This window comes from Sinohyriopsis cumingii, chromosome 11 (assembly GCF_028554795.1).
Source record: "Sinohyriopsis cumingii isolate HCF-2022 chromosome 11, ASM2855479v2, whole genome shotgun sequence".
Taxonomy (NCBI): Eukaryota; Metazoa; Mollusca; class Bivalvia; order Unionida; family Unionidae; genus Sinohyriopsis; species Sinohyriopsis cumingii.
The window spans coordinates 22,540,001-22,555,019 of NC_142971.1; the positions used below are offsets into that span (position 1 = coordinate 22,540,001).

Below are 15,019 nucleotides of genomic sequence, written 5' to 3' on the forward strand. Positions count from 1 at the left end.
TTGTTACTCTAATACAATCCGAGAATATATCCTTATTTCAAATTTCACTATAGTATCAAGTCTCTATTTACAAGAATGTTTTTTTTCTTCTGTAGAGCACTTTGTATTTCCAATGAATAAATAATTGAAATAAATAAAATTCCAGCCCAAATGAACTACTGGACACAAAAATAATACAACTGATTCTGCTCAGATCTTAAAGCATGAATGAATAATTTCCAGCAAAAAAAAAAGATAATGATGTCCTCTACTTGACCCCAGGTCACAATTATCATTTTCCAAAAACAATAAAAAAACACAACAAAAAAAATAACATAGAAGATTCCTAATGTTTACACAATAAAATCTTACTTATAATTAGAATATAAAATGCGGTAACACATTTTCCTTGACTCAGGTCAAGGCAATAATCCTAATTGTTAACCTATACCTACAGGAAACTATTTGATATGCATTAGTTGTTTACAGAAGTTAAAAAATCAATGATTTGGGTCAAGTACAAAATTAACTTAATTTTGGACAAGCTCAAGTCCAACATACAATTTTCCATAGCATATAATTAAATTTATAAAACTTAAAAAAATAACACAATGCAAATTTAATATACATAACAAAATTCAAAGCAGGATGACATTATGTGACAAGAGCTCTGAGTCTATGTTTACTAGCATGTCTTGCTTGCTGCTAATGCTAAAGCAGGAAAGTCCAATAGACATGCAGCCATGTCCCATGGGTAATGAACATTACCTCCATAATGCACTGAATTAACAATTAACATGCATTGTTTCATACATGTAGATGCATGATGTGCTTTATCTTTAGTGAGATACTCATGATGTTTTGACCCCATGGTTTACACAGATTTGGTACTATATCTATTGCATAAAAATATGATCTATATATAACATACCACAATTACAGGAACTTTATTTTTGCTACCAATCTTGATCTGCAGCTTATAAAGATTCTTGCTGCAAACGGGCAAAATCCATGTGGACTGGTACCAGAATACAAACACAAAACTCCTGAAAAATTATTTGTATACAACACTCACTTGAACTAAACTACATGCCTAAAGTCTGCTGAATGATTCTAAAGTCAAGTTCACAAACTCTGAAACGAGTATGACAATGTTCACAATATGGTGCTTATTGCATCACCCTCATATTTATCTTCTTAAATCTGTAAAGTGCTACTGATTTGTCCTTTTTCTGATCCAGCATATTTTGAAATTTAACAAGATTTTCTAACATTTTCCAGTCATATGACATCCATGAAAACACTGATAAAACTTGTTTTGCTTAACATCTGTAGCCATACTTTTTAATTACAAACTGTTTCACTATCTAAATGTATTATCACAAAAATATGAATCTGAGACAACTTTTCAAATTGAAAAACCTGTTTGAAATGTGTACAGATGCCATTAAAAAAAATAAGGAAAGTACATGTAGGTCTATGATGGACAAATGTACTTAAACAGCAGTCTATCCTGATTTGTCAAATGTATATATTGTACGAGATCAAGGAGATAATAAAAATGACAAATGAAACTTTTCATTACCTTATTTTTATTTGTTTAATGTACCAAAAACAGTGTAATTCCATTTAGGCAAAAAAATTATGTGTTTCTTTTCAGATAATTATCCCTGTTTCTCAGTGCCGACTCTAGCCCCCTCACCCCCTTTAAAAAGAGAGGATTTGTTGTTGTTGTGGGGTTTAATGCCATTTTTCAGCACATGATAGGCTATACTTGGCAGCCAGTATTAATGGTGGAGGAAGAACCCAGGAAAACCCAGGAAAGAACCATTGACCCACGAGAAGCCACTGGCAAGCTTTCTCACATACCCACATTGGCCGAATCCGAGACTCAAACCCATGCAGCCAGAGGTGAGATGGCAGTGATCTGTAACGGCAAGTGCTTTAAACCACTCTGCTACTCGGGGCCCCAAAAAGAGAGGAAAATTTGAAAGAAATCACATTATATATATATATATATATACATATATATATATATATATATATATATATATATATATATATATATATATATATATATATATATATATATATATATATATATTTTAAATGACATGCCTACCCTAATTTTAAAACCAGTGCAATAAGAAACTTTTTTGGGCCTTAGAGGTATACAGTATTGATGTTTACCATGGTATTTTTTCTGGTGGTACACAACACAGTACAATTTAGTTGTACGAATACTTTAGTTGTTCATATCATTTAAGAATGCATGGAAATTCCAAATGAATCTTGTTACAAATTTATTACATTAAAAGCATGTTTTTGTTTTCCAGAACAAAATAATTGCCAAATTTTTAAAAAAAATTGTACAAAACAGTTGTATTTGTCACATAAATTTCAAATATAACAGATACGATTATAATTGTGAACCTTTAATATGTTTGACATGTGTCACATATGCCAACATGGAAACTAAATGTGATGAAGTTAACAATACAGTACATGCATTGCAATTTACAGATTGCCCACTCAATCCGGTGGATGTGGACAGAGAGGCAGAGATTAAGTGCCCACAGTAAGTAGCACAAGTCCACTAAGACTGGTAGATTTTCTTCATGTCTAGTGGAAACCCACTCAATCTAGTGGAAGTCCATCATAGATCTGATTGCAGTCAATGCAGGTCTTATGGCATCCCTTGCTGATTCTACTGTACTCGCTACCTGACACTGTAAACCCAACCATGGCACATATTAATTTCATATCTTTATCTATAAAAACTATAAAGTGGTACCATTTCTTGTGGCATTTATCACTGGCCTAGCTAGGGATTCATAAAGACCAATATGCACATTGTATAAAAATTATGAATTTATAAATTCTTGGATATCTTTTGACCCCTGTCTGTGATTTAGCATACTGTATATAATTACAAATAACCTGAATTTAGGAAAAAATAAAAGCCTACCTGAATTTAGGAAAAAATAAAAACCTGTAAAAAGAGGAAGTTGGCTTTTCCATGGGACAATGTCTAACATTTTTAAGTTTACTTGTTGACTACTGATATATATGCAGATAGTCTAAAGCAAGATCACATGCCTAACCTAAACGGCAAGGACCTCCTGTAATTGGTTTCCCTGTTAAGTAAGAATGCCACCCCTTAGTGTCTGGTGATTCATACAGATTTATTTTTAAAAAGTTAGGACCAAGTGTAGTTTGTTTTAATTTAAATCACTTTGTTTATGACATTAACTCATTAACCCCTGGCGCCGAGTTTATGTGGCAGGAGGTAGTAGCCTACTGCAGAGCTCAGCAGTATCAAGGTCATGTATGATACACTAAAGTGGGTGTTTTTTATAAAAGGTAGACAAATGTAGCTCTACAATTATACCAAAATAATCTAGTTGCACTACAAAAAAAACCTGATTTTTCTTTAACCCGATTTTTTCCCACCCAAAACTCCAACTTTTACCCTTTAGCTCATGCGTGAGCAAAATAGCCAATGAAAAACGATGTTTTGAACACAACTAGGCATTAGGTTATTGGAAAATCACCTGGAAGTTGATGTGTTAGGATGTATTCAGAAACAGTCCATAACACGTGTTTCCTACTCACATTTCAGGTGAAAATGACAAAAACCTCCATGGGTTAATGAGTTAATGGTTACTGACAGCAATCAACAGTCAATACAGTTTAGACAATTTCATGTATTTAAAAAATTGTCGTACTCTCTCATAAACAATGTTATTTTCTGAGATAAAATAAACATATGTAATATAAACATCTGGTTATTAAACAGTAGATAATTCGTCTTTATCTCCCCAGTGAGTAATGAGGAAATAAATTATGGATGGATGAATGGATTGTCAGGGGGATTCACATTCATCCCTAATAGCTAAGACAATAAAGTGGAGAAATAATAACTTTGGACATACACAAACATTCATACACACCTTTAGCATCTGTGTGAGAGCTGGGGTAATGTTATTGGGGTCTGGATTTTCTAATTTCTTTATCAATGAACCCATCAGGGTCTTTTCCAAGTTGATAAGCTTAAAACCATACACTTTGGCCACATTGTCAATTATCTTCCCTTTCTTTGTCCCTGGACCACCTGCAAACCAAAGTAATGAGAATACAAATGGATTCGAGGACTAGGGTAATATGGTACAATAAACAATATCAAAGTGATGATCATCATGTGCCTTTTATGATCAAACACAACCACCATTATCCTTCTAAATGTATGTCATCTGAATTATAAATGTTTCAAGCTCTCTCTTATTTAAAAAAGACAAATGCATCAATAAATCTGTCACAAATCATTATCTCAATCAAATACTCCAAAATTTTCAATATTCTCTCTTGCCCAGGTCCCACAATGCCCATTTCCCAATAGTTATATAATGTACCTACTGTATCATAAACTCTGAAGCACACTGCTGGAGATCCAATGAAAAGAAATTGGTTCTGTTTCCGCTATACTGATGATCTATTGGCCAAAATGAATTTCCAGGAATCTATGACAAGTTCATTTCTTCTTCCCTTTAATTCTTTTGATCTAATGAGTACAGAAACTATTTCTGATGTTCTTTATAAACTCCAATCTAACCAATTAAATTTGGTAAGAAAAATATTTTCTTACATATCTGAGTTTATGTTCAGAAGACACCTTGGGTACAGCAGAAAATTCTTTCTCACCGCCTTTGAATCTGAACCTGAAATCATGAGTATACAAGATTTCTAGACTGATACTCAAATGGGCAAAAATGATTTCCAGGAATTCAAGATAACACCATTTTATTTTCCTTTTAACTGTCGAGTGTTATCTCTATCTTCAGCATTAACAAGCTTTCATATGTAGTTGCTGTGGTGGACATACTGGATGTCGGATTGGCACAATTTTCATTTAGGACAAAGTAGACATCATCGGTCAAATCCTGATATCACAGTTATCACCTATTCAGGGGGAATAGTGACAATCCAGTTAGGAATAGAGTTATGGATATTTTCAAGATAGCTACCATGGTAACCATATTGAGGTTAGTCATTTTCTTTTAGGAAAAACTAAACACCGTACAAACTCTTCTGATGAAAACCAAGTCACAATGACTTTCCCTTTAAATGGTAGCAAAAACAATATGTTCAAGATGGCCACATACTGGACATCAGATCAGCACCATTTTAAGATCAACAAAGCATTATGAGGAGTCTTTTAGCAAAAATCCAATGACAATATGATCATTCATTCAGGAAAAAGTAATGACGAAATGTTCTAGCTAGCCAATGTGGAAGCCATGCTAGACCTTAGATCAGCAACATTTTTATTCAAAACTAAGTTTACATCATTAAAAAGTCTTTTGGTGAAAACCCTACGTCAATATGACTTTCGAATCAGGATAAGTAGCAATAAGATTTTCCAAACTGCAGCCAAATCAACAACATCAGATCAGCAACACTTTCATTTAGGACTAACCAGACATCATTAAGTCTTTTAGTGAAAGCCTCATGTCAATACAACCATCCATTCAAGAGAAGCAGCAATAACATGTCTTTCAATCTGGCCACTTTGTTGTGGCCATATTGGATGTCATAACAGCACAATATTCATTTAGCACAAACTGGACATCATAAGAAGTCTTTTGGTGAAAGCTCCATGTCAATATAATGTTCTCTTCAGGAGGGATTGTGATAAGATTTACAAGATGTCCACTGTTGCAGCCATACTGGACCCCAGAACATCCTATTTTCATTTAGGATAAACTTGACATCTTAGCAAGTGTTTTAGTAAAACCCCATGTTCATATGATCATCCATTGAGGAGGAGTAGCAATAATGAAATTTTCAAGCTGGCCACTGTGGTGGCCATGCTGGACGTGCAAGCAGCACCATTTTCATTTAGGCCCAACCAGACCATATGTGTGTAGTTTTCATGGCAATCCTTCAAGTAGTTTAGGAGGAGTTGCGATAACAAGTATGTGCTAATGGATGGATGGACAACAGACCATCCCATAAGCTCTTCTTTTAAAATCAGAAACTTTGTCTCAGACAGTGACAAAATATTTTTTCGAGATAAAATGGCATCATTTAAGGTATTCATCAGATATATCCACCAACTGGGTTTGATGAACATCCATTCATTGCTGGCTATTGGAATGAACTAAATACCTAGTATGGCTAAAATTTACTTGTATATATATATATATATATATATATATATATATACACACACATGTTACTGTGTTTATAATGTTAGTGTAGTACAAGCAATGACCTTTGACTTGATCCCAAGGTCAATTATGGCTGATTTTCAAAACTCCTGTAAAAAAAAAAATACAGATATGTTGGTGGTAAGGTCTGCAACCATTTTCAATCAGAATGAATTAAATATTTCAAGTTAATGCCACTATTCATGCATGAAGAGTTATGATTTTTTTTAAAAATTGATGGCCAATATGGTGACAAGTTGATGGTACAATAATCATCATTTTCATTCAGAACTAGCTACATATTGCTATAATAGTGTTGTAGTGAAAACCTATGATGATAAAACCATCTGTTCAGAAGAATCCGTAAAAAGATTATCAGGATTCCCCTCAAGACAGCCATTTCTGAGGTTAGATCAACATCATGTTAATATAGCAAAAGATTTTTTTTCAATTTTCTTTTTTAAACACTGGTATGGCAGTTCAGGAGATGCAGCCATTATGAGATTTTTCACATTCTGGGAAATCGAACTGGCTTTCTTCACACTTATGACTAACTATATATAGTGAGAACCATTTTAGTTAAACAAAATATCAATATGACCATATTCGCGAGTAATGCCAACAATATTTTCATGAAGCCTACACTGTTCAGCACCATTTTGATTTAAGACCAACAAGATACAAAATGTCTTTCAGTGAAAATACCATGAGGATAGGACCATATAAAGTCACTATCAAAAGATTTTAAGCTATCATGATAGCCATGCTGGATGTGTGAGGGACACCATTTTCACTGAGGACTAAACATTCTAAACGATGCTTCAGTGAAAACACCCATGTCAATAAGATATTTCAATTAGAAGTAGCATAAAGCAAGATTTGCAAAATGGCCACCGCAGCGGCTATACTGGATGTTGGATCAGCATCTTTTTCATTTGGACCAACTAGACACCATCAGTAATATTTTGCAAACACCCCATGTTGATATGATTATGTCCTAGGAAGAGATAACATGATTTTCAGAATGTCAGATTGACACCATTTCTATTTAGGACCAATTACACATCATAAGAAGTCTTTTACTGAAAACCCCATGTCAACATGAACATTTTTTAAGGATGATAGCAAAAACTAGATTTTCAATATCAAAACATGGTGACCATACTGAATGTCAGACTGGCACCATTTGTATTTAGGTCAATCAAAATGTCATAAAAATGTCTTTGAGTGAAAACTCCATGTCGATATAACTATCCATTCTTCAGAAGTAGCCATAACAAGATTCTCAAGATGGCTACCAAGGTGGCCATATTGAATGTTTGCTGGGCACTATGTTCAGTTGGTACCAACTAGACTCCAAGATGGAACTACAAATTACTTTATTTGTTATAGCTCAATCTATGATAAAAATCTTCAGAAGCGCTGTACATTGACGATAAAAGGATTATACACCCATACAAGCACACACATATACATATATAAACATGCATAAATAGTATAAATGAAATACATAAAAAGCATAGCATAAAACATGGCATTATTGTTAAAATGAAATACAGTGTATATAAAAACATATGGCATATTGGCAATGTTATTAAAATGATACAGCGTGATCTATGATAAAAATCCTCAGAAGCAATGGATCATACACATAGACAAGCATACACACATATACACAGACATGTCACGATGTGCATAGATATGAGCTTTACCGTTGTTATTCAGGATAGATAGCCAATTATGTTGATAGAACTTATCAAACAGAAAAGTTTTCCGCTTGGATTTGAATGAATCCATGTCTGATGACGATTTTACATGGTTCAGAAGTTCATTCCACCATAATGTTGCCAATGCACTATATGAATGACTTGAAAATGTTTTTCTTTTTGTAAAAGGGATCTTCAAACGTCTGACTGATGCAGCTCAACCATGTTTCTGAGGTACTGTGGTGAATAACCAATCAGACTTTTGAACAGAGGAGCGAGGACTTTGTTTTATCTATAGCTTCATGGGCAACCAGTGTAGTTGTCTGAGGAAGTGAAATGAATTATTATTATCGTCAAGCACAAGCTTGATTACGATGTTCTGCACAAGTTGCGGCCTTTGTAGGCAAGCCAATCAATAAGAGGTACAATGATCCAGGTGTGAAATAACTAGTCCCTGAATCAAACTTTCCCAGGCTTCTTATGTCAAGATTTTGAATGCTCTTTATTTGTTAAATATCCCACATCTGTTTTGCATTTGATTGTTACATTAAGCTTTTGGGTGAGAGATTCATCTAAATATATGTTCTGAGGCAGTGGCGGTTTTAATGCTGTGCGAGCATGGTGCAAAATGAGGACAATGCAGATTTTTTTAACATTTTGTATTATCTGAGGGCTTGATTTTAAGCAAGAAACAAAACAACAAGCATCTTGTCAACTGCTACACTGAAGTTAAGACTGGTTTACTGTATGACTACATACAACAAATGTTATTTTATTTTATCAATAATATAAGTGGCACCAGATAATAATGTTAAAATGGGCATTTAAATTGGCTGCTTATTTACACAAATATATGCACAGATATATTTATCCTTTGAGTAAAATAAAAGAAAAGTTATGTGCATATGTGGTATGCATACTGGAAGAAAATATTTAACTCTTCATTGAATAAAATACATGTACATGGATCCTGCGCAGTGAAAGATGTGTGCATATTGTGTGACTGGTACTCAAATCATAAGCCGCTAACTAGAACACTTAAATGTGAACAGACCATTACACTTCCACAAACATGACTGAAAATCAAGAAGAGTCATGTGTGGATGCAACTCTGGCCACTCATCCAGAAGCAAATCAGAAAAGCAGAAGGAAGCAATGAAGAAGCACTAAAACAAAAATGAATAAGCCAACAGGATGCAAAGCATGGCAAACAATTACAGATCAGTCCAAAAAAATTTGAGTTGAACATGTGGAAACAGGAAAGACTTATCTGTTCAACCTATTTGAAGGTTCTTGATTGAGATGATAATCAAGCAACTTTTACCATGGCATATACAACTTAAGGTCAACCCAATGCATGCTCATGAATGGAAAAAAGAACATTTGTAACTGTACTTTTGTGTTGAATGTGATGTTCTCTAGGCCCAACTTGGAAAAGTTAATAATGTACATGGCTGTTTGACCTGCCTCTCTCTGAGGGTGACAGGACTGGGCCTACCACTAATAAATACTATTTTCAAGCTCTTCATGAAGATGGAGCACATGTGGATTGATGTGCATGATGATATCACTCTTCTGTAGGTAAAGCAGTATAAATATATTTTCAAAACTGGCAGCCATATCAGATATTATTTCACACCTTTTTATTCAGGACCATCCAGACACTATAAGTGGCTCTGTAAAAAAAACCATGTCAGTATGACTTTCCATAAAGAAGTAGTGAAAATAAGATTTTCAAGATGGCTGCTATGGCAACTATATTAGACATCAGAATGGCACTAAGGACAAACTAGATGTCGTAAGAAGTCTTTTAGTTAATAAATGAATTTGCATCCAGGAGTGGTGATCAGATTGTGGCCATGTGAGATGTCAGCTCAGCAACTTTCTTGCTTACGACCAACTACACCTGTTAAGAAGTCTTCTGGCAGAAACCTTGTGTCATTGTAACTTATTCAGGAGGAATACCAATAACAAGATTTTCAAGATGGCCACTGTGGCTGCCATAATGGATGTCTGAGCAGCAGCATTTTCATTTATAACCAACAGGACTATAAGATGAATTACAATCCCCCAAGTGGTTTAGAAAAAGTAGTGTTAACAAAACTTGTGCTAACATAAAAATGGATGACAGACACAGGCCAAAAAACCAACCCATAAGCTCTTCTGGTCTGACCACCAGCTGAGATGTTGATGAAATTTGGATCCATATGGAATATGAGCTGAAAGGGGGTCCCTGTCAGGACTACAATTTGCTATCAGTAGAAACTGGCGAGGTCTTGTACATGAAACCTTCCTTGGGGATCTAGATCTGATACCATATTCAGTATTAAACAACAGTATTGCTGTGGTGGGCAGATGACGGAACCCCCAACCATCTTAAGGCTGCAAGATTTACCAAAATTTCTAAACGTGTTCACATTTTACATGTAACCAAAATGATCAGAAACTCAACATTTTCTCTCCTTCTAACCATTAGACAGAATGAACAGAAGACAGATATTACAATGCATGCGGTACCTAGCTCAGCTTGTGACAGTTTCATTTGCTGTATCTCGTTTACTTCCGATTCTGACATAATGAGATGATTGTGAGTTTTTAGACATGTCTTTGCTGCTTATATCTGACAATTAAATTTCCTGAGGGTCATTGTGATATGGCTGTCACATATATGTATATGACAAGAAAAATCAATAACACAACAGGACATACATGTACTGCCTAGAAATGCCAATAACATGCTTACAAAAATCTACATTGAATAAGAAACTATGTAATGACTTATAATCCTGAAATCTTTAAAATAAAATGTTATGGCACTATCAGAGATTGAGTTAACGAACCTGTGTTTCCAAGGTAAATAATGTAAGTAAGTAAATAATGTAAATATAAAGACTGTTTTATCACCATTAACATCGTTCAACATCTTGCATAATGTTGTGCAATATGTGATCCAATCAATTCTCATTGACTTCTTTTTCTTAGTCATGCCTTATTCAATGAGAAAATCATACAAATCTTTAAGAGTTAACAGAAAATCCTGTTAAATAATTCTCTAAAGCAGAGATATGCAAGTACAAATATAGAATTTAATTGGAATGGGTAATTCCTTCATCACTGACAGTTAACTGCCAATTGTTAATTAAAAATATTAATTCTTCCAGAGCAAAATATCCTTATCTAAAATTGGTTTCCACTTACATAAAGCGACATTTGGAATTTAAACACCCACCCACCCCTCTTTTATTGGGCAGGAAAGAGGTTACATCAAACTTAATCCCTCACATCTTCATGCTGTATTGGATGCAAGCCTAAGACTTTGAAGTATGTCAACAACATCTTTGTTCAGGAAGACCTGAGATGAATAGAGATCAATAATTGCTTATTAACTCACATACATTTGTGAGCCGAGTCCTGAAGCTTAATCCTTACGAAGTCATAGATATTCAAGACCTGTTAATAACTAGTATTTGAACCACAGATAAAAGCAGGTGATATTAATATATAAGCTCCTGCCCTGCATGTTCTGGATGTCATGAACACTATATCATACAAGATTTAACCTACCTGATAATTTAACTTTAGTATACATCTGCTACATGACTTAAATCTCAGAACTGAACATGATAACTTCAATGGCTGCAAATGTCACCACAAACTAATAATGATTAGCTAATTAATTGGAGCTGACATTAAAACAAGGACTCAGACTCTAAAATGTTAAATCAGTGTCTGCCAAGATCATTTCTGTAATTTCCATTTCTTTTAATAAATACCGGTACTTTGATAAGCATTGTAGAATACTTCAAGTTTTAAAAACAATTTTTTAAAAATTAAGTCTGTTTGCCATTGAGCTTTTATCCAAACATAATAACCAAACTTAGATGGCATTTAAAATTTACATTTTTCCCATAACACTATTTTTTACCATTATTTTATGGTAAATCCCCCACCCCACCCAAAACAATTTAGACAAAATATTTTAGTACTGTATCTGGCAAACGTTGTATCAGTCTGCATGTGTATCATTATGGATCTTAGTCCTGAAAAACAACTTCCAAGACATTGAAGCTAAGAGAAAAAGACATCAAAATTAGCTTTACTGAGCCATCGCATGAAAATTGATTCCCTAACGTATCACTTAAATCTCATTTTGGTTCTTGATGGCCATGGGTACTCACAATAACATTACTAATCAGTTTTTGAGTCATGGGTTCCTGTATTAATATTACTAGTTGGTTCTTGATGGCCATAGGTACTAACAATAACACTACTAATCAGTTTTTGAGAGTCATGGGTTCCTGTATTAATATTACTACATACTACCACTCAGTTCTTGGCAGTCTCAAGTTCTTATATTAAATATTACCTCTGACAGCCATGGAACCACACATTAAATGTTGTCACTCAGTTCAAGATAAGCACAAGTCAAAATATCAAATATCTACAACTTGTCAAATTCAATCTTATAAAAATAAATTTCAAGCAATTAGAAGCTGAAAGGTACAATGTCAGATAATAAAGATCTGGCATCCCAATGCTGGACCCCACTTAAGCTGAGAATGTGTGCAATTAAGGAAAGTAACAGCCAAATGGAAAGAATCTAACAAAACAAGAAAATGAATTAGAAAAAAAAACTTCACCTCCGCATAAAAAGTCAAACTTGTGCATTTTATTCTGTAAAAAGAATCCAACTGCTGCCATGACAATAAAATGGGATAAGCAGAATAAAAATTATCCCAATTTGTATCTGATATGCAGCTTGCCAAGTCAGTACACAGCCAACATACCATGTTCTAAACTATAGGGTAAACTGCCGTTAAGTTGGACATGTAATATAAGCTGTACTGATATCAGGGATGATGCCACCAATAAAATGTTAGGGGCCCCCATCCTCTGAACTTGGAATATTTCTATTGTGAAATGATTAATTTAACTGAAGGAATTTTTTAACACATAGCTTCTGATTTGTAACCTTATCCAGTACACTAACTGTCCTTGCAGTTTTTTCATATGTCCCTATATAACAGATTAAACAAAAGTCCTTTGAATAGAGTGATGCTCTACTGTCCAAATAGAAAGTCTATGAATTCAGTACATGACAATTCTTCTTTTTAACTGCAGAGTGTTGGTACCTAATCTAATATTCCTGAACGACAACAATACTTTAAAATTAACTGCTGTGGTGACAATTATTGATAAGATAAGCACCATTTACATTTGGACCAACTAGATACCATTAAGTGTTTTGATGAAAACTCCCTGTCAATATGACCATCTGTACAGAAGTAAAATGAAATTAAAGTTCAAAGTAAATGACATTTTTATCTCTGTTGGTTAGATCTCTGTTGTTATGACAGACATCTGGAATCTGATAAGATAAAAGCATAGTGACAAGATCAGAAGTCAAATCAGCACCATTTTTCTCAGGTACAGTATAAACATAAAACATCTGGTGAAAATCATATGTTGATATGACAATTGGTTTAGGAGGAGTAATTATCACATGATTGTCAAGATACTGGATATCAGATCAGCACTATTTTCATTTAGGAACAACACATCATAATAAGTCTTTTAATAGAAACCCAATGCCAATATAATAACTTTCTAGGGGGTGTAGCAATAGCAAGGTAACTGCTATGGTGGTCAGATTGGTAAGATTTTCATTTAGGACCAACTAAACATGTCAAAACGTCTTCCTCTGAAAACCCTATGTTGGCATGATTATCCATTCAGCGATATTAATATTTCCATGATGGTTACCATGGTGGCCATATTGGATGTCAGCTTTGCACCTTTCTCATATAGGACTAACTAGACATCACAAAAAATATTCAGTGACAAACCAATGTTGATATGACCATCCATCAAGGAGGTAGCTATAGTTTAGTGATTTTCAAGATCACCATTGTGGCAGACATACTGGATGTCAGAGTAGCACCATTTTCATTTAGGTCACACTAGGCACTAGAACATAGTTTATCAGCTTCCAATTTTTATCAATGTGAGTTGACTTTACTGTCAATGCAACCTTCTCAGCACCTCGTAAGTCTTCTGTTACTTGAACCAGTGCCTTGACTTGAGCATATTTTCGAGGGATGATCACCTCTGCAAACTGCTTTCTACCTGGAACATTATATCGGGGGTCAAGTGTATGTAAAAGGTCTCTAAACTCTGGTGAATCCACTATTTGGTAAGGACGCATGTTCTTTATTATAAATCTGTACACCTTGTCAGTTATATGTAAAGCACGTGAAGAATGCAAGAGGTATTTTGCACCAATGAGCCCTGGTAAGGTTCTCTGGATTGGCTGATATGTTTTAGAAAGATCTGAAGTATCTTCACATGACGAACTCGCATTAGCAGGGATTGATGATCTATTGTTTGTCATCTTGTAATTACCACATTTCCCAGGATGGTGCTTGTTCATGTGGTATGCTAGATTAGTGGTTCCACCAGAAAACTTAACATGAGCATCACATAGTCAGCACATAGCAATTGCCTCAACAATTTTCCCATCCCTTATACTCTTTCTTAACGCAAAATGAGTCCATATGGCAGACTGCGCTTTTGAAATTTTCACCAGGTCGTACTAAGCCATGCTTGAAATGTAGCTCAAGGTCAATGTCAGTTAGTCATCAATGTCAGCAAGGTGCTTATTTGCTGACAAAGAAACGTTAAAGCTTCAAAAGGATGAAGATTTGCAGACATGTAACTTCTGATTACCCATGCTGCAACTGCTCAGGAAACAAAACAGAAATGTTACTAAAGCTGATTATCAGAGGTAAACGTATGGAATTCAATAGGTCATTGTCAATCAGAAACTATTATAAGTAGTGAAATATGGCTAATATTATTTATAATAATAATAGAGTTCATTTAATACATGTTATCAAAATTTAAGTCAATATTGCACTATATCAATATAAGAAAGTTATATTGTGATTATTGTATCATTGGTTTAATACCATAATATACCGGTTATCAATATTATCGCACACCCCTAATGTCAAAGTGCTGAAACACAAGCTTTTCTCCCCAATACTAAACACATACACATACACTGGCAAAAGTTATGAAATTTTTTCAAGAATACATCTGATGTCCAATGCTGAAACTTCCTAA

The 15,019-nt window shown here is 34.4% G+C and overlaps 1 protein-coding gene across 1 annotated transcript in view; it reads right to left on the minus strand.

Annotated features, from left to right (window-relative positions):
- The window catches only part of LOC149787760 (uncharacterized), a 73,081-nt gene that overhangs the window by 54,967 nt on the left and 3,095 nt on the right, over nucleotides 1–15,019 (minus strand). The window contains exon 2 of the mRNA XM_089973950.1: nucleotides 3,933–4,093. Within this exon, the coding sequence (XP_089830076.1) occupies nucleotides 3,933–4,093 (161 nt within the window). The remainder of the gene's footprint in view (nucleotides 1–3,932; nucleotides 4,094–15,019) is intronic.